The sequence below is a fragment of the Chroicocephalus ridibundus genome, chromosome 3, assembly GCF_963924245.1.
Source record: "Chroicocephalus ridibundus chromosome 3, bChrRid1.1, whole genome shotgun sequence".
Classification (NCBI taxonomy): domain Eukaryota; kingdom Metazoa; phylum Chordata; class Aves; order Charadriiformes; family Laridae; genus Chroicocephalus; species Chroicocephalus ridibundus.
In genome coordinates this window covers 41,244,303-41,269,224 of record NC_086286.1, presented here as the reverse complement: position 1 = coordinate 41,269,224, position 24,922 = coordinate 41,244,303, and the positions used below count along the sequence as shown (strand labels likewise).

Genomic DNA, 24,922 nt, shown 5'->3' with positions numbered 1-24,922 from the left:
TCAGAAGTGCCTTTGGGAACTGCTGCGAGCTTCGCCACGGTAGACGGGGACTGCAACTCTTGAAGGGAAGTATAGTCGTGTTGGGGAATAACCGCAGGAGGTAGCTGGGTAAAGTGGCTCCAGCGTCAAGTTCTGATCTGTGTTGGTTTTGTTTGTTTTTTCATGGAGAGGGATGTCACATCTGTGGTCTGCATCAGACACAGGGTCTTCGCTGTTGGGGGCTGTTGGGGTAGAGAGCTGAAATTCTTTCCTCGTCTCACCTTCTGCTGTAGCTTTGTGCTTGTGGAGCATCTGCACAAACTCGGCAAGACAATCTGTAGGCTGCACTTGAGTGAAAAAAGGCCGATTGTAGGATTCTGGTACAGACCGTCTCTGTCACGCTGGTGGCTTTTTAGACTACAGCTTAGGGCTTGGATGAAATGTAGGGTTTTTGCCTAAACCGCCGGGAGCGGGGAGGCTTTCTGCCTAAGCGGGAAAGACCTGACCCGGTGGTACTCCCTAAATCACCTGCTCACTCACTCGCTAAATCCTCTTTCTGCAGGAGTAAAATCCGGCAAAGTGCAAATTCACTGAACCTGACGACTACGAGAGTGCAGAAAGTGACTTTTCCATCTGCTGCTCCTCCAGTGCTTGTGAGTTGCTTCCTGTTTCTCTGGGGAAAATGTCATGGAACCAGTCACGAACAACAATTCAAAAATTGGTATAACTTTTATAAACCCTTTTATAACCCTTCCCTGAAATCACTTTAGCTTCCACCTCTGGCGGAATGAAAGAACGACGCCTGTCAGCTGCAGCCTTTCCCAGAGAGCTAGGGAGTCTCTCCGTGCAAGAGGGAGTTAAAAGTTGCCTTAAAAGATGCCTGACTGTGTCCTGGGTGGTGTCCTTTCTAAAAGTGAAGGGGTTTTTAGCCCTCCCTGCAAACTGAGTGTGCCGTTTCACCCGGGTATGAGCTAGCAGCCCGGGCTGACTGCCACAAAAAGGAGATGGACAAATTCCCTCTCCTTCTTCCCGATGCGTGGTCCTGCCTCCTTCCTTGTGCCACCTCTTATGCTTGCTGGTTGTCTCTGCAAGGCAGTTGAGCTCTCGAAGCTGGTGGAACACCACCTGCTTTTCTGGGTGAGTTTCCTGCCTGCTCAGGGAGTGAACTTGGCTCCTAAAGTGCTCTAAGGCACTGTTAAGGCAGTGCGAGGTGAGCCACAGGAGTACGGTAGTAGAACAAAGGAGCAGATGGAGAGATGGGAGGCGGCGGCAAGTCCTCTCTTTTGGTGGCAGGGAAGTCAGCATGTTTTGTGAAACCATCTCTTCAGCTGCGGCTGGCCATATTTTTAGCTTTTTCGTCAGTAAGCCCATTGCATTGTTGGCCCTTGAAACGGATTTTCAGGTACTACCGTCAGTCAAAACTGACGTCCCTGAACCCTGACTTGGCTGAATGTGATTCTGCTTGAACATGTAATTTCTCCATGTTTATTCTTCTTGGAGCTTTTTAATGCAAAAATCTATCCTCAGCCTGTGACTCGTGGTACGCTCCTTTCTTTGGAAATAGTTTGGAAGTCGTAAGTACCTAAGGTGAAGACCAATGGTAATTTTGGCTGCTAGAAGACAACTGACAATAAGTAACAAAGGGTAAAGTACGAAATCAAGGGAAAGGACAAATGGAAAGTTGTACCTGTTACTGAGAAGCTTTTTAAAATCTGATTTTTCTCAGCTCCCATCTTCCTAACCTGTGTGAGTAGACTTGAACTCAGTGTATTGGGCTTTTTCCTGTTATTTCTCTGTGGATACGTCTGGGTCACTTTTTGTTGGTGATCTCACAGGCATCAGAAAAGCAAAGGATTCTCCTTCTGCTCTGCCGGGAGAGCAAAAAGTCTCCCGAGTGCCATTATTTGCAAGGAAAAGAGCTAGAGGTGATGTCTAGGGGATTTTTCACTGCATACTGATGAAACTTCTGTCACTCTCAAGAATAGTTCTGGCTGACGTGAGTCTAGTTGTGCAATTTTTTCCTGTATTTACAGCGAAGAATGCGAGACCTAACAGCTGAGGTAACGAGCAGTCTGCTGCAGTTTCCAGAGGTGACTCTTCAGGCACTTGGGGAAGATGAGGGAACCCTCGGCTCTGTGCTGTGCGGGAGGTTTTCTGGAGGTGAGCATTTTCCTTTAAATTTGGTCTCGGTACAAAGCTGTTCTTGCCTGGAGGCTACCTGAAGCCTCAGGTCATCGTATCAGCTGTGTCAGGTTGGTGCTGTTAAGAGGCATCCTGTTTAGAGAGAGAGAACAAAAAGGGTGCTTCAGCGATGACAAATGCTAATATTAAAACGTGAGTATAGTTAAACTTTGAAGTGGACTTTCCAGGTGATGTGACAGTAGAGCTGGGTGCCTATCTGGAGGTCTAGGCTTCTGTTAAGACCAGGTGGAATCTATCTACCTGAGTGTAAATGCAGGAATTGAGCTCATACTTCCTTTGGGCTGGCAGTAGTTCAGTGAAACAAAATGCCTTCGATTCTTCCTCTACGCTCTAAGACTTGTATTCCCATATGCGTTTAGATCATTTCTAGCAAAACCAAGGCGAATATGGTATAAAGGCTGTCGATCAGGACCTTGTCATCTTTATCGCAAACAACCCAGATTCTTCGGTGCGGGAATGACAAGTAGAAATGCAAAATAACAAGGTGGTTAATTTTAGGAGGGATTGCTTGGGGATTTCAACGGGTGATTTTGAATCATTGACTAGAATGAGGTAGGTCGGTCTTCCTCTGCTAGGTACGTTTATTGAAGGAAAGGGGCAGGCACTGTGATTTTTTTTCAGCTGTTTTCAGTCTTCCGTTGGACATTTGCTTCAGTCCTCTTTCTTTTCTCTCACAGGGAGAAACGGCCTGGCGTGGTTGGCACGTGGTCCTCACCTTGAGGTGGTGAACTGTGTGACAGGAGAGCGGCTCTCTGCGTACCGTTTCAGTGGAGTCAATGAACAGCCTCCCACTGTTCGTGTGGTGAAGGAGTTTTCCTGGGAGAAGAGAACTGGACTGCTGGTTGGGTTGGAAGACGCAGAGGGAAGTGTTCTCTGTCTGTACGACCTTGGACTCTCAAGAGTGGTTAAAGCAGTTGTTCTTCCCGGGAGGGTAGGTACTTTTTAATTGGAGAAACGAAGCTTTGATGTTGTTAGGTGCTGCGTAGGCCTGTTTTAGGACAAGCTTTGGAGCGTCTCTTTGTAGGAGGTATTTTTTCTATCGTGCGTTAACATCCTGTCACTTGAGAGTATCCAGTCAAGATGGTGTTGCTGTAAAATCTTGGGCTTAATGTGCCATTATTGTTGGAGTTTACTGAGAGTAAAACAAGTTTTCTGGTTTTATTGTAGAGCACAGAGTTACCTGATTCTCTCCTTCCGCAAAAAGGCATTGAAAAGCACCTTTGTTTGGCCCTAATTGCTTGATTTCCATCAGAAATACCGTCTTTAAAATGGCTCAGAATTCCATAGTTGTGCTGTAAATGACTTCGACACATTGCCTTGAATCTCAGCCTAGCAAGCAGGCTGAGGAGAACACATTTTTCTGTTGACTTAGGAGAGGAAAAAAGAGCCTCTAGTGAGTTATCTGACAGATTGTTGGGAGGTCACCTTTCAGCCTGCAGTCCTTGAATCTCTGCTCTCTGACTAGTGTGTTTGTGTAGATGGGACACACTGGTGTAATGTTGCTGATGTTTTCTGTCTTCTGTAACCCAGAAACTCAAATGATGTGTGTCCCCTAGCCTCTTATCTTAATGTAAACAAGAATCGGTGGCAGTCAATAGAACATCAAGATTCATTTTTATCATCTTAGAATCTGCAACAACTAACTAACTAACTTCTTAGCCAGCTTTCCATCAGGTGCTTTGGTTTGACTTGCTAGAATACAGGTGGAGTTTTGTTTGTTTGTAATGCTACAGTGTGATGACTAGTAGTAAGCATTCGTATTGGGGTGACTGAGAGAGAGAAATACGTGCAGCTTTAGCGCAGGAGTCTTTGTGTGCTCGTGTCTCTGCTCTAGCAGTCAGTGTTGTCCTGGGATGTGCTGCAACGTGTGCTGAAAGGTCTGTCTTCGCCTTGTGAGACAGTTGCGTGCAGACTGCTGGGCACGTGAGAGAGCAGTGTGCGCTTCCTCCTTTAGGTGGAGTCACCTTTTTATCTGAGAAGCTGCTGCTTTAGGCTGGCTTTTAACATTTTTCTCAACATTCGTGAAAGCGCTGGTGTGCATTTAAAGCTTCTTTTCCTTTATGTGGTTGTTACTTTTCTTCTAAATGCGGACTAGTGTGAATTTTACTAAGCTGGTCTCTCCCTTCAACGCTTTCTAAATACGTTTCGCTCCCATGGAAATGGTGTGTCTCCCATGCAACTTGGCCGCTGCCTCGTCTGACTCTCGAGCCCTGATTTATCCTAACGCCCGTTTGTCAAAGAAGGCATAGACTGTATCGCGGTGCTGGTGGGCTGTGAGCGGTGGGAGACCTCGATGTAGTTGTGTTTGTCTGTCTTAAGCCCCTTGAATACGATAAAGTTTCTTGCGTATAACTGATTTTCTGTGTTTTCCTCCAGTTAATTACTGCGAAGTAGGAAATGGAAATTGCTAAGCTGTACTAATAGAATGCCCCATGTAAGTTGAAGTTAAGTCACTTACCCGCAGGAAATCTAGTAAATGGAAGGCAGTAACAGGTTTTTGTACGGGGCTTTTTTGTCTTTGTCTCTTTTCTTGATCTAATTGCAAACAATGCTTTGATGCTCCTGTATTTACTTTTTCTATTGAGCTTGTCAAAGAGCTCAAATAGTAACTTGTAGTTTTCCTGTAGGTAACCGCTATAGAACCCATAGCGAATCACGGAGGACCCAGCGTGAGCACTCAGCACCTCCATCAGAGTCTGCGATGGCTCTTTGGGGTGGCAGCAGTGGCTACAGATGCTGGCCATCTGCTTCTGGTTGACCTTAGTTTGGATGATTGCTCCTGCACTCAGAATGATATCGAAGCATTGGGTAAGCCTGCAGTTTTTCCACATGAATTTAAACGCAAGAAAACTTCTGTCTTCTAACGAAACAGTATGCATCCCACTTTGAAGACCCTTGTGTCAGACATTTCTGACGACTGGTTACAGGTGGCAGTTTGACATCGTATAGTCCTGACCTGATTAAACCTGGGAGCGTCTGACTGCTCCTCGCAGTGTTGTAAATGCCCCCTCCCACCAAGATCCCTGTGCCACTATGATTCTTGCCAGAGAGGTGTAGGAATTTTGCCACGTGAGCCGGTGCGGCCGCCTGGTAGGAAGTTGTGTTGGAGGAGCCCTGTTTCCCGGGAATGCTCTTCTGCTTGTGTTAATTGACTTGGGGCAAATTTTGGGCTTGTTTTTTAAAATAAACCCCACTTACCAACACCCATGCATTTGGATGAATGAAATCTCGAATAGGTGTACTCAGATTGCATACACCGTTTTGGCTATTACAACAGCAGCTTCAGAAATTGGTGCCACTTCAAACACGAGGTGCCACTTCAAACAGTTTCATCACGAGGCCCAAACTCCTGCTTTTCAGAGTCCAGGAAAAATTTGTCTATGAAAGTTACGCTTTTACCTAGCTTTCAAACGTGAGTGAGAATACTTGTCTGATCCGAGAGTTCTTATGTTCTTTGAAGACATAAGTAATGGAAATGGCAAAAAAAAGTGTTGCATAAATGGCTATTTTGCCTGGCACGGTAGCATTAGATGATAGGGGTTGTCACGTCAGTGCCTAAAATGCAGCCTAAATGGCATAACGTATTCATTTATTGCTTGGTTTTGTGTGTGTAGATCTAGAAGTTGTCACTAAAAATCCTGCTGAAGTTGCACAAAGAAGAGAAACTGTGACCAGCGAAGGGAGACATCTCTGTTTTCAACTACAAAATGCTTCCGGAACAGCAGTATCAGCCCTGTGCTACGTAAGCAGAAGCAACCAGCTCGTTGTGGGTTTCTCGGATGGCTACCTGTCGCTCTGGAATATGAAAACTTTGAAGAGAGAGTAAGTAGGCCTTTACACTTGGCCATGCCTGGAGGTGTGGGGCTCTCGATTTGTTGCTTAAGGAAGTATGTGGATGTAAAGAGAACTTTTTCAGGGACTGACATGAGTATGAGTATAATCTTGGCACGTTCAGAAATCCTCTTCTGACGTAACTTTTCAGTCATACCTGGATCAAGTGGTCCGCCTTCTCCCCAGTGGACTAGGATTGTTTTCCTTATTGTGCCTGTGGATTGAGGAATTGTGGGAAGCATGCTTCCTGGGGTTTTCAGAACCGGTTACTGCAACTGGGGCATCCATTGAAAGGCTGAAGTATGTCAGTGATGTGATTTTGGTGCCGATATTCTCTAAAGTGTCCAGGGTGAAACTAGTGAGACATGAAAACTCAATTGCTGACCTGTGCCTGAAAAATGTATTCTTTCCTGCACGTCAGCTTTGGCCGAAAGAGCAATCTCACCTGAGATATTTGGCTAACTTCTGGTCGGGATTCCCTTCAGCAGATCAGCACTGACTCCCCAGAAGCTGTTGGATGCATAAATAGACAGTGGAGGAATAATTAGGTGGCAAGAGTAGAGTGTGGAGGTACAAATAAGGTTCAGAAGTCAGGAAGAACAATGCTTGACGTAGTCCAAGAAACGAGAAACTACCTGTGTTTGGGCCACTAGGCTCACCTTTTGTTTTCTTTTTCGTTTTGCTTTTTTTTTCCCCTAAACCTGTAGGCACCACTCTCAGCTTGAAGGAGGGAGGATTCCTGTCTATGCTGTCACTTTTCAAGAGCCTGAGAATGATCCTCGCAATTGTTGCTACTTGTGGGCTGTTCAGTCTACGCAGGAAAGGTGAATAAAAACTTTGACTATCAGCCACTGAATTAATTCTTTTTTTTTTAAGGATATTTGTTCCCATACAGTTGAACATGTGTATTTGTTGTGTGTCTGCGATTCTTTCCGGTACGGAGGGTGTTAAACTTAGAATGCAATTTTTACAGGATTTACCAGACGTGAAGAGGGACCTACTAGTTCCTGCCTTCTGTCAGAAGGCAAAGCAACAGTGGCCATATTCTTCTGCTCGCATTCTCAAATGGTTTGCTTTTGTTCCTCGATGACCGCTTCATCATTTGTTTGATAGTCACACCGTGGTATTAAAATACCACTAGGAGCAGTTGAGGCTGCAGATCTAGAACACCAGACGTGCCCACACAACAGCCTGCCGCCCCTAAAGGCGGCGGTGACAGTATTGCCGATGGCCTTGTGCCAGCGTCAGCAGTCTGTGGAGCCTTGGTGAGGCAGTGCAGCTCCCCGGGCAGAAGACGATTCAGCAGAAAAGCCAATGGGTTCCTGCTGTTCTGCTGAATCAAATCGGACTTGGAAGGGTGCAGAGTGTGCAAGAGGGGGAGGGGAACTTTGGTGGTAAGGGAAGGGCAGAGAGATCTCTCTCTCTGCATCAGCAAGCGATTCCATCAGCTCAGCTGTTGGTAGAGTGGCAGTCTTTTAAAATTTGACTTCAAAGCAGTTTTGATGGAGAACTCTTCATTGTGAAGAACTATTTCCAACAATTCTTAGTCCATACAACATATTACAGCTTTCCAATTGTACGGTTGGCTTTTGCCCCTGAAGCTGTTAGTGTCAAAACGCCCTCCTTCATGTTTCAGTGGCTAAATGTGGCCGATGATCATGTTTTGGGAAGAGGTGGTGTTCTTTTCAGCAGGAGCATGCTATTAAGAAAACGTCTAGGTCTACTAACACGACGATGAGGACTATCAAGCAGCTTTGTAACCAAATCTCATAATTTATCCCTTTTTCAGTGAAGGTGATGTGGTGAGTTTACACCTGCAGCAGTTAGCGTTTGGTGACAGAAAACGCGTGGCCTCAGGACAAGTCATGTATGAGGTAAGAGGTGCATGCGTGGGAAAAGCAGACAATAGTAATTTTCTCTAAGGGAGTATCAGTTGAGTTACAGGGGTGAGATTTACCATCAACCTTCAGAGCTGGCTGAAAAAATAATCATGTTTTGCTGAGTCTTCTTGGGCACGGCCTTTGTCCATACCTTTTGGAAAGAAGGCGTACCATTTTATACTGCAGTGTCGTGTGTTCCAGCTAGATCCATCTGCAAAGAGCCCGTATAAATGAAATTCCTGAAGAGGACGCGGCTTTTGCAAATAAAATTATTCTGAAATACCAAACGAATGGCATGTAGGAAGAGAAGACTGGGCCTTGAATCGCTTGGTTTAACCAAGCTTCGGACTTGAAGAAGCTTCTGTCTCTCTCCCTTTCTTAAAATACAGTCATACTCTAGTCTTTGCTGATCTTCAGTTTTATATTCTTGGTTTCCCTTAGAGCTTTGTCAGCCGGACTTTTCACATGAAATGCACCTACAGTGTCTCTTCAGTGTTGATCCTGACACTTAGTAGCTGTAAAGATAACTCGTTCTTCTTTTTGGCTGGGTGACCTATTCAATCTACTCTTAAAGCCAGGAAAATATGTAATTTGGTCAGAAGAGTGTACCTAAATGTTAGATCTGGCTCCAAGGAGGATGCGTTCAAAATACAGATGTGAGGTATCCTTGTATCTCAGATAGCTAACAGAGACAAGGCGCATCTGTTAGATGTGTAATTCCATTCAGTTGTACGCCTGGAAGTCTTCCAAAATCTTTTTGAGGGGACAGTAATCTTAGTTCAGAGCAAGTCTTTCCTCCTGATTTGGTACTTTCTCTTGCATATTCTCAATAGCTATGGAACGAAACAGGGGTGACTCTTGTATCGTGGTACTCTGGTTTTTGTAGGGACTGTGCCTTTTGATTTTTTTGGATTAATTTAGATTTTGAGTGTTTTGCTTATGTGTAGGAAAGGTGCTTCCTCATTTGGCACTGTTGCTTTTGCATAGATAGAGGTTAGGTGTTTGGAAAAGGTGGTGTTTCTTTAAAATGCATTATCTGTCACGGTGACCAAGTAGAAGGATCTTCCAGGGATTCATCGCGTGCTGGATGCTATCTCTTTATCTTTGTTGATGTGCGGGACCTGTGCTCCACAGCGGATACTTTTAGTCTCAGAACACTTCCTTGTAGTCACAGATTGGTTAGTACTACATGACTGTCTGCCTGCATGGCTGTCTGAGTCAAGTTTCTTGTCCATCTTCAGGGGTAGAAAATTTAAGTGTCTCCCTTTTGCTAGGCCAAGTTTGAGTAAAGAAGGAGGAATCTACTGTTGATCCTTGTTCATTGGATAGAGTTCACAGGAGCTCAAAAGACTTTTTCAATACAGCAGTGCTTTTTGTTCCAGGAATTAGGTTTGAGGCTATGAAGCAGTGCCTCTTTGACTGTGTGTCATGGTAAGAGTCACAAATAGGACTTATGGAACATGTGGTACTGTGTTTTTCTATATGCGTGTCAAACTCTCGTCTCCATTGCCTTCAAGGCTGGTTTAAGTCTGCTTAAGTAATTAAACAGAAAGGTATGTTTAAGTAATGCTTCCAAAGACCTTTTTTGTACTGTCGCAGCAGTTGCTAAATCTGGTGCATCAAATCACGATCGTAGAGCGCATCTTTACCCTCGTTCTGCACAATGCTTGCGGATGGGCAGAGTATACACTCTCTACTTTGATATCAGAGTTTGAGCAGTGCATCTCGTTTGAAAACTTGTTTTTGTGTTTTGCTAGTCAATGGAGTCATTACTTAACATCTCCCATACAATGGAGTTCCTTAGAATGACTTTGCCCGGCGTGGAAAGTTTAAAATGCACTGCTTTGCTTCAGAAGCATTTTCTTTTTAGTTATGAAAGACTTTTTTTAATTATTTAATTTTTCTTTTTAGACAACCTTCATATTTATTTGTAACACTTCCTGGAATCATTAAGAGAAAGCTCGCCTCTTCTCAGATTAGGTGAATTAGATGTATCCTATGAGATCATACGGGAATGTGTGGTCTCATGCCAGTTCGTTTCAGAGCTCTGCAAGTTTAGGAAACCTGGGTAGAATGTGGCGTTATCAGTTTATGGGTTGTGTGGGTTGGGTTTCTTTTTCCCTCTTTTTTTTTTAATTATAGAGCTGCTATTTGTCCCCAGTACACCCATTCATGTGTTGTATGGTAGACAGTTTGAATGAATGCTGTATTTGGAAAGACGGTATTTCACTTCATGCTTACTTAAAAAATGGCACTATCAGAGGTTCAACACAATCGTGCCGGGGTTTCTGTGTATCTCAAAATTAGTTTGTTTACTGTGTAGTAATTTGTGATGCTAAAAGCCTTGGCCACGTGCACCCCGTGTCCTTTCTGGTTTTCCCTTTTGCTGTTGGCTGTGCTTGGTGAAGGAGCTGAGGGATATTTCACCCGTTAGTCTCTGACAAGATGAGAGGAGGAGCTGTCATAGCTTACGTGGCTTGAAAGAAGATTGCTAATCAGTATGAAGTTCTCACAGTAACTAGAGAGGGGTGCACGGTCACTCTGGTGGTGTGCCCATAGAAAATACCTCTTGACAGCTTTAGCTGCTGGGGCTTCTCTAACTTCATCAGTTCTGCAATCAAGACATGGAGCAAAGAGCTTTGCATGCATGTGTGTTGCATCATTTTAGAGATCTCTTTGTAGCGATATATTTATTTTTATAAAGAACATTCTTGGATGTCGCAAGGAATTCTGCAAAACATGTTTAGATCTGAAGAATGTTAGGGAAATTCTAAATTTTGAAAAAGTGCAAAGCCTTTACAGCCAAACTTACCCGTTACGATTTGACACTGCATTCTCTTGCATGTCAGGCGTAGTTTCTATTTACCATCAGAAATAGGCTCATGCGAAATACACAGTATAATAAGCCTATTCTGTTAGACTGTCTTTCATGTTTAGCCATAATGTATGTTTTTATCTTAGAATGACCTTTGCTCTCTTCTCTGATTTTTTTCCCCCAGGGTTTGCAATACTGTGGCGAAAAGTTCAGTTTAGATCTCACGGGTGGAGTCTTTCCCTTGAGAGGCCAGATGAGTACTAAATTAATCAGCTGCCAGACTGTCGAAAAATTCCGCAGCGACGTTGACGGAGAGGATAGCGTAAATGAAGGTTTGTTCTGATGTCCGTGTTTGGTGATTTTAAAAGAAGTGCTTTTGGAACCTAAGCAACGAATGCTGTTCTGTCCCCACAGTCTGAAAGTCTTGCCTATCTGCATAGACTAGATTGTTGGGATTATTTACGAAGAAAAAATGGATGCTTAAGTTATGTGGGACTTCTTTAAGGGAAAAAGTGGGTTTTATTTTATGCTTGCTGACATGCTATCGCGATGTATGGTGGGGCCGTTTGTATGATGACGGTCAGTCGTTTTACTCCTCCAGCTGCCATCTTTGAACAAGAAGTTCAAACTCTCCATTGCTTAGGAATGTTACCAGAATTTTTTCCCTTCTTCAAACCGATGTCCGCCTCTGCATCCAGATGGTAGCCCGTCACAAGTGCTGTTCCCCAGGGCACTGCACTGGGGCCACTTCTCTTTAGTATCTTGACCAGTGATCTGGACGAGGGGACAAGAAAAAGGGGCAGTGTGACTGAAACCTATCACAGAGATGTTTGCTATTCCGTAATTACTGTAATCACTCTTAGGAAGTGTTGTGTTTCACGAGTGACAGAAGAGAATGAAGCCAAAATAGAAAGTGGTGTTTTAAAACTATCGGATCTATCGTATTTTCTACAAGTCAGAAACAACGTCTTGTCTTTTACAGTCACGTCTCCTGACACCAGTGTCTCAGTCTTCAGTTGGCAAGTGAATACGTACGGTCAGGGAAAACCATCTACTTACCTGGGTGTATTTGACATTAATCGCTGGTATTCTGCTCAAATGCCAGATTCGCTAAGGTAGATTTTTCTTCAGTAGTTTTCCATATGCCTGCCAATAATTCATTTGAATGTCGGCATTTAGCTTACGCGCTTGTTTTCTTTAAGGCCGGAAGAATTCCCTCATGAGTGCCCCTATTTTGCACTGTGGTCGCTGGATACCGTAGCGAGCGTGACTTCTCCGAAGCTCCTTTTGGATATTCTGGTCCATGAGCGGAGTCTAAGTCGGGGAGTTCCTCCTTCTTATCCACCACCTGAGCGGTTTTTTCATCCGGGCAACTATAACTTTGGTAGGTATTTCACTGCTTTTGAGAGTGATAAGCTTAAAATGAGGTCAAATGCCATTCATTGGTTCTCTTGTTCAGTCATTGTTTGTCATTCAAAACCCAACCCAAACCAAAAAAACACCCAGTCCCCCCCAAACCCAACTCTGATCACGTTGTACTGACAAGGTATTTAGTATTGTGAAACATATCTGACAGCCGGCTGAGTTTTGGTGCTTTTGTAATGTAGCCGGTGAAGTGGTGCTGGTTATAGCCTGAAATGACTGTGAACTGAAGCTCAAAGCACTCAGTTATATGTTTCTAGATACCGGTGTGTAAAAAATGTAAACTGGTCATGCCATAACTGTGAGAGTACGGAAGGTTGTCAAACGTTCCCTGTTTCTGCAGATGGTACGTGCTTGCTGACCTCCGGAGTCGTTCACATGACTTGCACCGGCTTCCAGAAGGAGGTGATCTTTTACTGTATCTTTATTGTGAGTGGCAGGAGATGTAGCTTTTCAAAGTTTTCTGTTGCACTGCTTTCCGTGTTAGGGACCGTTTCATGCTCATCCTGCCCGTCCACACGCATAGTTGCAATTGTATCCTGTCGCCAGCTGTATGCAAATGGTAATGTTTTAGGTCCCCTCTTGGGACTGTACAACTGCCGTTCATAGAATCATAGAATCATAGAATTGTTGAGGTTGGAAGGGACCTTTAAGATCATCGAGTCCAACCTTTAGCCTACCCTGACAAGAGCCACTTCTAAACCATGTCCCTCAGTGCCCCATCTACCCTTTTTTTAAACACCTCCAGAGATGGTGAATCCACCACCTCCCTGGGCAGCCTATTCCAATGTTTAATAACCCTTTCAGTGAAAAAATGTCTCCTAATATCTAATCTAAACCTCCCCTGACGTAACTTGAACCCGTTTCCCCTCGTCCTATCACTTGTCACCAGGGAGAAGAGGTCAGCCCCCATCTCTCTACAACCTCCTTTCAGGTAGTTGTAGAGGGTGATAAGGTCTCCCCTCAGCCTCCTCTTTTCCAGGCTAAACAACCCCAGCTCCCTCAGTCGTTCTTCATAAGGTTTGTCCTCCAGGGCCCTCACCAGCTTTGTAGCCCTTCTCTGGACACACTCCAACACCTCAATGGCCCTCTTGTAGCGAGGGGCCCAAAACTGAACGCAGTACTCGAGGTGGGGCCTCACCAGTGCCGAGTACAGGGGGATGATCACTTCCCTAGTCCGGCTCACCACACTATTCCTGATACAGGCTAGGATGCTGTTGTCCTTCTTGGCCACCTGGGCACAGTGCTGGCTCATATTCAGCCGGCTGTCAACCAACACTCCCAAGTCCTTTTCTGTCGAGCTGCGTTCAAACCATTCTGCCCCAATCCTGTAGCGCTGCATGGGGTTGTTGTGACCCAAGTGCAGGACCCGGCACTTGGCCTTGTTGAACCTCATACCATTGGTCTCAGCCCATCGGTCCAGCCTGTCCAGATCCCTCTGCAGAGCCAACCTACCCTCAAGCAGATCAACACGCCCGCCCAGTTTAGTGTCATCTGCGAACTTACTGAGGGTGCATTCAATCCCTTCATCCAGATCATTGATAAAGATATTAAAGAGAAACGGCCCCAGCACCGAACCCTGGGGGACACCACTTGTGACTGGACACCAACTGGATTTAACTCCATTTACCACCACTCTCTGGGCACGGCCATCCAGCCAGTTTTTTACCCAGCGAAGAGTACACCTGTCCAGGCCATGAGCAGCCAGTTTCTCCAGGAGAATGCTGTGGGAAACAGTATCAAAAGCTTTGCAAAAATCCAAGTAGATAACATCCACAGCTTTTCCCTCATCCACTAAGTGGGTCACCTTATCATAGAAGGATATTAGGTTTGATAGGCATGACCTGCCCTTCACAAACCCATGCTGACTGGGCCTGATCACCCTGTTCTCCTGCATGTGCCGTGTAATGGCACTGAGGAGGATCTGTTCCATGACCTTCCCAGGCACCGAGGTCAGACTGACTGGCCTGTAGTTCCCCGGATCCTCCTTCCGGCCCTTCTTGTGGATGGGTGTCACATTTGCTAACCTCCAGTCAGCTGGGACCTCCCCGGTTGTACAGGACTGCTCATAAATGATACCAAGTGGCCTGGCGAGCACCTCCGCCAGCTCTTTCAATACCCTTGGGTGGATCCCATCCGGCCCCATAGATTTGTGCACCTCCGGGTGCTGAAGCAGGTCCCTCACCATTTCCCTTTGGATTAGAGGGGCTTCATTCTGCTCCCAATCCCTGTCTTCTAGTTCAGGGGTCTGGGTGCTCAGGGAACAACTGGTCCTACTGCTGAAGACTGAGGCAAAGACTTCAATAAGTACCTCAGCCTTTTCCTCATGCTTGGTCACTATGTTGCCGGCCCCATCTACTAGAGGACAGAGATAATCCTTAGTCCTCTTCCTACTGCTAATATATTTATAGAAGCTTTTTTTGTTGTCCTTGACAACAGAAGCCAGGTTTAGCTCCAGCTGGGCTTTGGCCCTCCTGATTTTTTCCCTACATAGCTTAACTACCTCTTTGTAGTCGTCTTGAGTGGCCTGTCCTTCCTTCCAGAGGCCATAGATCCTCTTTTTTTCCCGAAGTTGCAACACTAGCTCCCTGTTTAGCCAGGCCGGCCTTTTTCCCCGACGGCTTGTCTTCTGGCACATGGGGACAGCCTGCTCCTGCGCATTGTCTCCTCTTGAAGCACGATCGGGGATTGAATGTCTAGAAAGGAATGCAACGTTGCTCCAGGAGCAAGAACAAAACCACTGCAGAAGGCGGGGAAAGGTGTTACTTCTTTATTGCCCCTCAGTCGAACTGCCTGCATAGTCTTGAGTTAGAGTTTTGATCCCCAATTCTCTTGAAAAAGGAGGGAATGGAGAAAATGAAAAATCACATAACTGTTTGAGGAATGAAAATTTTGTTTTCTCCCAAAACTCGGCCAAATTATAACTTCCGAGCCGCAGCACAGATTGTGACAGATAATTTTGAGTGAAGTTTCAGCTCACTAAATGTTTCCAACATGAATCGGCTTCCATACGAATAGGCATAGAAAGGATCTTCCAAAGCGTGAAGTTGCATGTTAGCTTAGCTTATATAGAATGTATTTTGTGTCAGTGTTGAGGGAAAGAGCAAGGCCTGTGTATAGACAGAGAAGGTAGAAAAGACTTAATTACGCAGATTGCTAACCTAAAGCATCTTAGTGGTTCAGGCTGTCTGACGGTGTCAGTGAACATTTAGATTCTTCCTTTTAGAGGTTATCCAGAAGCGTAGTGACGGAATAACAATGCTGTCTTAATCTGTGGTTTTCGATCGATGTTTCAGACCTTGAATTTTTTGAAGAAATCTGGTCCTTCAATATGGGAAGCCATTCAGGAGAGCTACAATAGGTGTCTTGTAGCTGGCTTGCTGTCTCCAAGACCAGTTGATGTCCAGCCATCCAGTTTGAGTCAGGTGAGTGCCTATGAGGGAATCAAGGGGGAAATACATCCATCTGGTCTGACAGGGCTGGAGGGGCTACAAGACACGATACTCCAATTTGAAATACAGGTGTTGACCTGAGCTAGCAGAAGTAACCGTATCCTTAGATCCAAAGTAGTGACTTTGACTGGGAACAGCCCTAAGAGATCTGTCTTTAGAGACCCCTCTCTTAATTCGGTGCCACACACAGATGCGCACAAGGAAGCGTGCAGTCAGTGCTGGTCATGCCCAACATAACGCATGTGTCCCCCAGAGTAACCCCCATCCCTGTCAGTTTCTCAAAGCAGTGGTTCAGTGCAGTAGCCGACAATGGGGGCGTCTCACTGGGATGCGAGCTCTTGCAGACGTCGGCTTGCTGCACTGTCACTGTACGTGATCATTTGCTTCCAAGGAAGTGGGCTGTGGTAAAGGATTACTGCTGTCAGCTCTCCCTGGCAATTTCTTCACGGCTTGCCCTCGTTTTCCCTTCATCGGTAGGCTTTTCTGCATCCTCTCCGGGCGGATCTTCACCTCTGTAGCCTCTGCCTTGTGCTGCAGTAGCCCAATTTGCTGCTCTGAGACTGCCCTCTTGCAGCTGCAACACCTTAATCACCTTTATCTCATGACACTCGCTACCTTCTATGTGCTTTATGCCACCACAGTGACTTCACTCCCCCTGCCATAGGTTTTCCGTTTGCAATGCACCAACCTTTCCCTGGAGCAATCAGCAGGAAGGGGAGAGCAGCCTTCCCGCTGCCCTCCTCTTCCTGTCTCCTGCATTCGTCACCACATTTGTGGACGTGTGTTAGGACATGAACGCTTCTGCACAGTGTGGTAGCTCAAAGACATTTCTTGGCAAGCTGGCCAATGGTGTGTTTCCTTGTCTGAAACCAGTTTTCAGAAAAAGATGGCAATATCACATGTGTGTTCTACATGTGTAGAAGTCGCTTTGAATGTCATGATTTTGCCTAGAGGGGAAAGATACTTTTGAATGTGTTTAAAAAAACCCACCCAACCAACCAAATCCCATCCCAAAAACCAAAGTAAAAACTTATGAAGGGTCCTCTCACCTGAGAGAAGTACGAGAACACCAGCTGAGATAAGCTACTACTTAGTATCGCGCGTCTGTGCATACCTGTGATTTATCCTTGTAAGGATTACCACTACACTATAATACAGTATTTGAAGAGCCTAACATTTAAGCCATTAGGATGTAAATGTTTCGCTTCTTTTCTGTCACGTTACAAAATTCCAACGTACTGTTTTGGGTGTCAGAACTGCTTCATGTCTTCATGGTCTAGAAAGCTGCTTGGCCGTAGCTTCACTGTTTCCATGCAAACGTTGCACAGTTGTGTTTGTCCTGTCCCCTTCCTGCGTTCCTGATGGCAAACTTATCTGCACAGATGTGTAACGCGTATTAGCAGAGGATGTTTCTGGACGTAGTAAGTCGGAACTCAGTACGTGAAGACTGTAATGCAGAGGCACGCGAAGAAAGATTAGAATTAGGCTGCAGTAAGTTGAAATGTCAGAGGAGAAGTGTGTTAATGTGTTCCTCAGAGCAGTGGGCAGTCCAGCCTGTGGCTGGAATTAAGAGAAAGGACGTGGCATTCCTGGCCTGTGTCCTGATTGACTTTGTGATGTCTGAATGAGTATACAGTTAGAAAGAAACATTTACTGTTGATGGTTCACATGGTGCAAGTAGGTAAGATTCTCATTTGAGTTTGTCTGTTACGTTTAGGAGGAGCAGCTGGAAGCAGTATTGTCAGCTGCTGTCCAGACAGGTTCTGTGGGACTTCTGACTGGATGCATTAAACATTGGATATCTGAAGGTAATACTTGGAACGTTGTTTTTTTACGTGGTACCTCTTTGAGTTGGAGCCTGTTGATTCATTTCTTTTTTGTTCTCTTTGTTTACAGAGCAGCCAAGGTCTGCTGGTAATTTACGGTTTGTTCTTGAGTGGACATGGAACCAAGTGATCTCTACAAAGGAAGAATTTGACCAAATCTGTGAGTACTAGTGTAGTCATTCTGCAAACCTAAAGTCGTTCTTTCTGATTGAGCTTCCTCAGTAATACGCCGCTATAGGATATTGCACGCGGTCCTTGAAGTGCGCCTTGAAACTCTGGAATTGCTCTGTCGGCTAACGATTTAATATTTATTCTTGAAAAGGTGTTCCGCTGTTTGATGGCTCTTGCAACTTCATTGACCCCCAGACATTACGGTCTCTCCAGCGCTGCCAGTTGCTTTTGAGCAACCTTAGCACGGTCTTAAACTGTTTTCTCACAGAAGCACAAGAGCTTACTGGAAAAGGTTTGTAGTAGTGCTACAAAATCTTTGGTATGTTTTATTAAGATTTGGAATTGTGGCAACATGGGCTTTTGTTGTTTTTGAGGATTGGAAGACAGTCATATTTAGCTGGGAGAAGGGGCTTAAAGCTGAGCGCTTGGGACCACCACAAAACACGCATGGAGTTCAGGGCAACAGTTTATGGTGGAGCTCATGCAAGGGGGTGGGGGAGGCTACATCCAGAGAGAAGCTTTGTAGGCAACTGGGCTGAAATTACAGCAACCGAATGTGGTATTGCTGAAAATTATTCCTTTGAGTTCTTCGCTAGCAAGTTCTAGTTGCATGCAGACACCGTGTTGCAAATTGCTAAACAATACGAAGGAAGCGTAAACGAGTAACATGCAAAGTAAGTTACTTGAGTTTCTACAGCTTTTTCTCTTAGAAATGGTTCTTGGCCTATTGAGAAAAGAAAAGAATATCCCTTTGCTATCAGAAGAATCTCTGCTACGTGAGAAACAGATGTCTTATTCCTGCGTGCATTTAGTAGTTCAGGCTTTGGGGTTTTGTTTTTTTTTTATTTTAGCCTTTAGTGAGTTTAGTTCTTTATAGGGGTTGCTTTTTGTTTTGGTGGTGATAGTGGGTTTTTTCTTCAAATAAGAAAGCGATACAGCATGAAAAACGCAAAGAGAAAGATTTCTAATGTGCTATTTTTATACTTTTGGTTTAGTAGGATGAAGGGAGTTTTGTGAAAATGAACAGAATTGCATAACGCTAATCATCTCCTGCCTTTTTTCAGGTTTTGCAGACGTGACAAATAAGCAAGCGGTAACCGGCCTCATTTCTTTGTATGCACGAGTGGTCATCTGGTTCTGTCGATCCGGTCTCCTTCCAGAGGGTTTAGGTAAGCGTGACCTGTCATACGTTTGTAGCAAGGCGACCATCCAGTGAGTGACTCCCACGAACGCATGCTTAGCCATGTTTTTGTAACGGTTTCGTCAGGAAGAAGTCGTGCTGGTTCAGTGGCAGGGTGTGCTGAAGTTCTGTGGGTGAAGTTGAGATTTTGCCTGGTTGTCAAGTACACGGCGTAGAATGAGGCAGGCAGTTTCTTTCCTGGGTGGATTTTAGGAATAGCAATGGACCCCTGACGTCACGGCGCTGCTTGTGTCCACAGCTTGAACTACTTGAGATTTTAAACAAAGTACTATTAAACAACAAGTACCGGAATGCTTGTTTTTACAGTGAGAGCATTACCTGCATGTTTTGAACTTTCTATCAGTTGCTTGAGGAGAAAGTACACCTTGGAAATCCTTCTTTAGTTGGATGGATTAGAAATTCCATTGCCAGCCTTAATTGTCTCACAAACAATTGTTTTAAACAATGGTTTTAAAACCATTCCCTTTGAGAACTGGGTGGTTTTTTTTATAGTGAACTTCAGCTTACCCTACATGTTGTGAATGCTGCGTGAACTGTAACCTTGAAACGGCACTTGGGGCAAGAAGGAATTGAGTCTTGTCTCTTAGAGTTCTTTTAGCAAAGGCAGAAAGAGGATTGGCTTCTTTCAGAGTTGGAGGCTTCTTGATGCTTAGCTTGTACGATCTTCTGTCTCTTTAGGCAAAAATTTTCGTTTACAAGTGTGATATGACTGCTTTAACTTGCTTCTACTTTGTTGCCTGTAGATGACGATACGTGTTTGTCAAGACCTTTCTACAATTATCCTCTGATTGAGAGCTACTATACTGGTCAGCAACAGAAACTTGAGCGTTTATCAAGGTAAGAGCTAGAGGAAGACTCTAGAACACTTCCATGGCAAATTCAGAAGTGGAAGGGAATGGCTTTTATCTCAACAGTTGCATGGGCTATGCGTAATGCCGCTGCCAGCAATACTCTTGACTTCAGTGACACGTGTGTTCTGTTGAACAGAGAGGTTACTTTCCTGTGTTAAAACGGTGCTATCTACCTCTGCTTAGTACCACTGGTTGGTATCATCATTTTTCGGGAGTCTACTTTATTCATTGGCTAATGTGTATAATTTCTGACTACTGAAAAAGGCCATGTGATTAGGACAGGATCAGTCACCTCCAGTTCAGCAAAGCAGGGTGTTCACAGAACAATTGTTTTGGAAGCAGAAGAAAGCGTGTTTTTTAACAAACAATCATCTCCGTCCTTGACTGGTAATAGAGGGTCATAACTGTATTGGCCTAAGTCCCCTTCTCCCAAGTACGTGGTGTGATTTCGTAAGATGGTTGGAGTTACATGGAGTTGGCACGCCTCGCACTCTGCTGGCTGTCGGATAGAAGTCACTTGCTAACGTCAGCTCTCTTTCCTGGACTAGCTGCCTAGCACATAGGCGGCATGCCTTGGATTAGCCGATAATAGGTTTTTCTTTGGAAATTGTACTGAAAACTGAATAAAGAGCTGACCAAGCTTTGGCGATGGCACTGTGACCAAGAGGCTGCAAGGTGAGTTAAGGTGGAAGCTGCAGGGTAAGAGGTATTGACTTCAAAGTTCATCTTCCTTGGCTTACTTCTCAAGTAACTTACATACAGGCTCGTGTGTTCCTTCGAAGCACAGAGCCTCTAGTGTCCTTTTTCTGCTTTGTGCCATCGGGAGATGAAAGGGCAGGGCTGCAGTCAGCAGAAGACTGGAGGAAAGCCGTTACACCGGGAGGCTGGAATTAGTGTTTAACTCTGTCCAAATCCTTGCTACCTTTTGTTCCAGAGGAAAATGGGACTCGGACTGCTTGATGGTTGATGGAATGGTTTCCCAGTTAGGAGACCAAGTGGAGAAGCTGTGGCGGAGAGATGCAGGAGGAACTGGGAAATACCCGCCTGCCAGTTTGCATGTGAGTGTCCTGTTCACTGAGAACAACAACAAACGGCCGCCCTCCCCGCCAAACCCCACCCAAAAGCCAATGATTTAGGGAAGACAGGCGTTTTTCAGAACTTTTAATTTTTCATTTCAGGCACTGCTGGATCTCTATTTGATAGAAAGCATTGAAGAAAACTGCAAACACGCAATTGTATCCTTTCTAGTTATTTTTATTACACCTCCAGGGGATGCACATAAATGTTCTTCAGTGTTGGTCGCCGACCTGTTTCGTAACATTTGTCCTTAGTTTTTCTCCAAATTTAAACACCGTTTAAAATTTTCTAAAACACCCATGATGGGTTATAAAACAATTTCTGTTTCAGAGCAAAAGGATTTCTAAGAGTGGTTTACCAGTACCGGATTTTTGCTGAAATCACGGGTTTTGCAGCGCAGCTCACGGTGCTTGCTTTGGTTCCGTTGAAAGTGCAGGCACACGGAATAAGCAACAGGGAGAAGAGAAAAGTCATGGGGCAGAAACTTAATTTTTAAGCTGCTGAAATACACAGCCTTGCTTTTGCTGTTTGTTGCCTAACCCGCGAGGGGAGCCTAGAGAGCAAGGGGCTTAGAAACGCTTATAGCCCAGAGCTGTCTTGTTAGATGATGTCCCTAAAAACGGACGTCAGAAAGAGAAAATGACGCTACCAATGAGTGACCCGCATACTGGTTTAAATCCAGTTTTAATCATTCGGAGCTGAGCTGTACTGTAAGGATGCCACAATTTACACTGTTTTATAGACGCTGGACATGAGGGAAAAACCCAGCTGTGGAATTTATTTGCTGTAATAATTGAGCGTTGGATGCTCCAATGTTTTGAATGTATTTTCTGCTTCCTACCACTTTTATATTCTTACTTCATTATGTTTTTCTAAAGGTAATGTGATAAACTTTTGGTCTTACAAACTGATTAGCCTTAATGAGATACCTGATGTCAGACAATTTACTTGCTGCTGGATATCAAGCGTTCCTTTCCGAGTGAGACAGAGACTTCAGTCGACTCCTTTGCAACTGCCTTTGGCATGCCTTGGGGACTTGTTAAGCTTGTTGAAGGTTTTTGGCTTCTAGATCACAATGATTACGAAGTAAGTATGGTAGAGTTGAGTTAGAGATACATGGCAGTACAAAGCTATAATCTAGAAAATGATTTTAAAACCCGATCTCTAACTTGTACAGAATTCACTGGCCCTGCTCTTTCATCCCGCTACAATCAAAACCGCGTCATGGCAGCACAAGAGAATTATTCAGTCCCTCCTGTGCCAAGGGGAGCATGGGCAAGCCCTCAGATACATCCAGCTGATGAGGCCACCCACGGCAAGCAGCGGGGAAGTGCAGCTTCTCCTCACTGTGTTGCTCTCCAATAGGTAAAGAAATATACCCCACCATTTTGTCACGCAAATCTTGTGAAAATGGAGAACAAAGAATAGAAATCATCATCCCCTAAGTTTCCTTTAAACTTTGAGTACAAGACTCTTGGGGCATCTCTTTGGTTATGCTATTAACATGCCTTTACGTGTGAAACATTAATTACAGGTGCATGGTGGAGGCTTGGGGTCTGTTGCACCAACATGCCGCTCAGGCAAACTTAGAAGACCTCTTAAAACACATGTACGAAATGTGCCGGGAGATGGGCCTGATGGAAGACTTGCTGAAGCTGCCCTTCACAGACACCGAACAAGTAAGTGGGAGCAAGGAAAAATGTTCATTGTCTCTTTGAAAAGAGAAAAGGCAGAGCCATAACAGATTTTTGGAATGATTTTTTTTTTCTCATAGGAGTGTTTGGAGAAGTTTTTAAGGACCAGTGCTGGTGTTCAGAATCAAGAATTCCTTTTAGTCTACCATCTGCAGCGTGCCAACTACATTGCAGCACTGGAGCTGAATCAATCCATGAATGTCAATCTTATGGTAAGCGTGAACTTGTGTTCTGGATTTGTGACGCGTTTGCTGTTTTCTGGAATCATAGTTTTCCAGTGACTCAAACTTCTAAGGTGGTTTGGAAGTCGTAGGTCCTGCATTTGAAAACTGTCATGCGGCCAGGTGGTGTGCGTAGGTCGCTTTTTCTTGCTTGTTTTAATCTTCACATCATGTTGTCCAGGGTAATTTCCAGTTGTCCCATATATTCAGGGCACTGGCGTTTCAGGAAGAACAAGGGAAAGCCTGCTATGTAGTAAGTCGTTAGCAAATTGCAGGTGATATCAGAAAATTGCAGGTGATAACAGGCGTATCAGAAGAAGGTTCTGCAGAGTGCCAGCATTGTTTTAACTTCAAGTTGTAGGCTCTGTTGCTATTCCAGTCTTCCTTCCACTTTGCTAAAAGTACCAGGTGAAATCGGTGTGTGCGGATGGGTAGAACTTGCCGCTGTTCTGTGCAGTGGAGGTGTTTTCCCACACCCGTAGAGGAAATCTGCTCACTAATGCGAAATAGCACGGAGAGGTCTGTGCAATGAACTTCTTGTAATGAGTTAAGCTTTTGCTTTCCGCTTTTCCTTCATCAGAACGACGGCGATCATCGCTTGACCGACAGAGCAGTTGCCAGAAATTCTCTATTAGCCCAATATGGCAAGATCCTTCCACGAATTGAAAGGCAGCTGGCCGTAGAGAGAGCCAAGCTTTACCATTTGCCTGCACTGGCCTCAAGAGAAGGTAACTTGTAGCGGGGGGAAATAGAGGGGAGAATTCCCTGTCACTTGGATGACACCAGGCTGAAATTTTCCCCCTCTTGCTTTCCAGTCTCAAGACCAAAGCCATTAACTCCAGTAAGAAAACAAGCTAAAGCAGGAAATGTGCGTCGAAGACCAAATTTTCTGGCGAAAATATTGTCCAGAATTAAAGAATCCTGGGCAGGAATGAAGGAGAAAACCGGTTTCTCACAAGGTGGATTTTAAAGATGCTGTCGTTTTTATAGCTGCTAAACGTGCTGTTTCTTCAGCAGGATGTTTCTAAAATTGAGGATGTTTCTAAAATGGGACCTGTTGAGATCCAAACAGGAGAGCAAGCAGTTGGGTTTCAACAGCACCCGCCAGTCCCTCACTAGAGACAGGAACAAGAAGAGACCTTAGATGCATTCACTTATTCAGCTCGTCTCGGCTTTGGGATTTAGGACAACACTGTAGAGAAGACGGGGCTGGACTTGGGAATACGCAAATCCCTCATGGGAGTCAATGGAAAATTTGGGTTGGGAAGAAGGCAGCAGGTCACAAAGCTTCCGCAGTCATTCCCGTAGCAGTGCAGTGAAGGTGTTTCTGCTTTCGTTATAACTGGTGGGTACTGATGTAGATGTAAGCGCCTGGTTTTGGCTTGTGGGCCCTCACTGAATTTAGGACAAACTGCTTACTGCTTTCTTGTTCGTAGATTTGTAAGCATAAAAGGAAAGTTTACGCAGACTAGTATTTCTTGACTTTAGTTTTGAAGCATGGCGTGTTGCTAATAATACATCGCTTTAGCAAGTTTTGACGAGGCGGGAGGCAAGAAAATAAGCTGATTCTATGGAGACTGCTGTTGAGGGGCTGCTTCCTTCTGCCGTTGTTGGCTAGCACTGCAACTTAGAGGGCTGGGCAAAGGTCTTTACACGTGGATTCAATTATCCCGACCATCCGAGTCCCTGGAAATAAGTAACGGTTACTGCTTTTGTTCTCACCGTAAAACCCCGAGTATCTTCACGTGGATCTAGAAGGAACGAATAGTTGCTCAGCACAGGGAACGGGAAAAGACGAGGTGGAGCTATTTAGAATATACTGTGTTGTCTCAGGCAGTCCAAGCGGTTCCTTGAAGTGCAGGGTTGAGCTGTCGGATGTGAGGGCTGGCCAGTTTGACAAAGTGTTGCCGACTGGAACTTTCAGCTTTTCTCTCATCGCTGCCTTTTACCCTGTTAGATGCAGAGTGGGTCGCCGTGTGGGCATTTGTCGTCAGTGCAGGAAGTACTGCAATGGGATGATTTCTGCCAGTTGTGGCTACAGCTCGCATTGTAAAACTGCTCACTTTGTCCAGGAGTGGTGGCAAATCGTAGTCAGGAACAGAAATACCAGAAACGGGGCACGCGATGGCGTACACTGAACACTCTCTTCTCCGTCCCTTAAACACAGAGGCTGTCATCGGTAGCAGAGAGTACACTGTATGTTTCTGACTTTACACCCAGCAGTGATCTGAAAGGAAAAGCGGCATTTCACTGTCCTCAGTTTCATCTGTGTGAGTGTGAAGTCAGTCTGTTTGGTAATG

General features: G+C 44.9%; 1 protein-coding gene across 1 annotated transcript; it reads left to right on the top strand.

Moving 5' to 3' along the window:
* Positions 1-2,018: 2,018 nt before the first annotated feature.
* Positions 2,019-23,322, top strand: LOC134513843 (protein ELYS-like; the record flags this gene model as incomplete). The annotated part of the gene is made up of 23 exons (XM_063331028.1): positions 2,019-2,139; positions 2,859-3,112; positions 4,809-4,989; positions 5,796-6,003; positions 6,720-6,836; positions 7,802-7,886; positions 10,892-11,039; positions 11,690-11,822; positions 11,910-12,091; positions 12,473-12,534; positions 15,426-15,554; positions 17,299-17,389; positions 17,478-17,567; positions 17,730-17,870; positions 18,643-18,747; positions 19,523-19,616; positions 20,565-20,688; positions 20,809-20,865; positions 21,647-21,793; positions 21,885-22,072; positions 22,242-22,386; positions 22,482-22,613; positions 23,203-23,322. Coding segments are annotated over exons 1-23 (3,054 nt in total), but the record flags the coding sequence as incomplete, so codon positions are not given.
* Between the last annotated feature and the right edge of the window lie 1,600 nt (positions 23,323-24,922).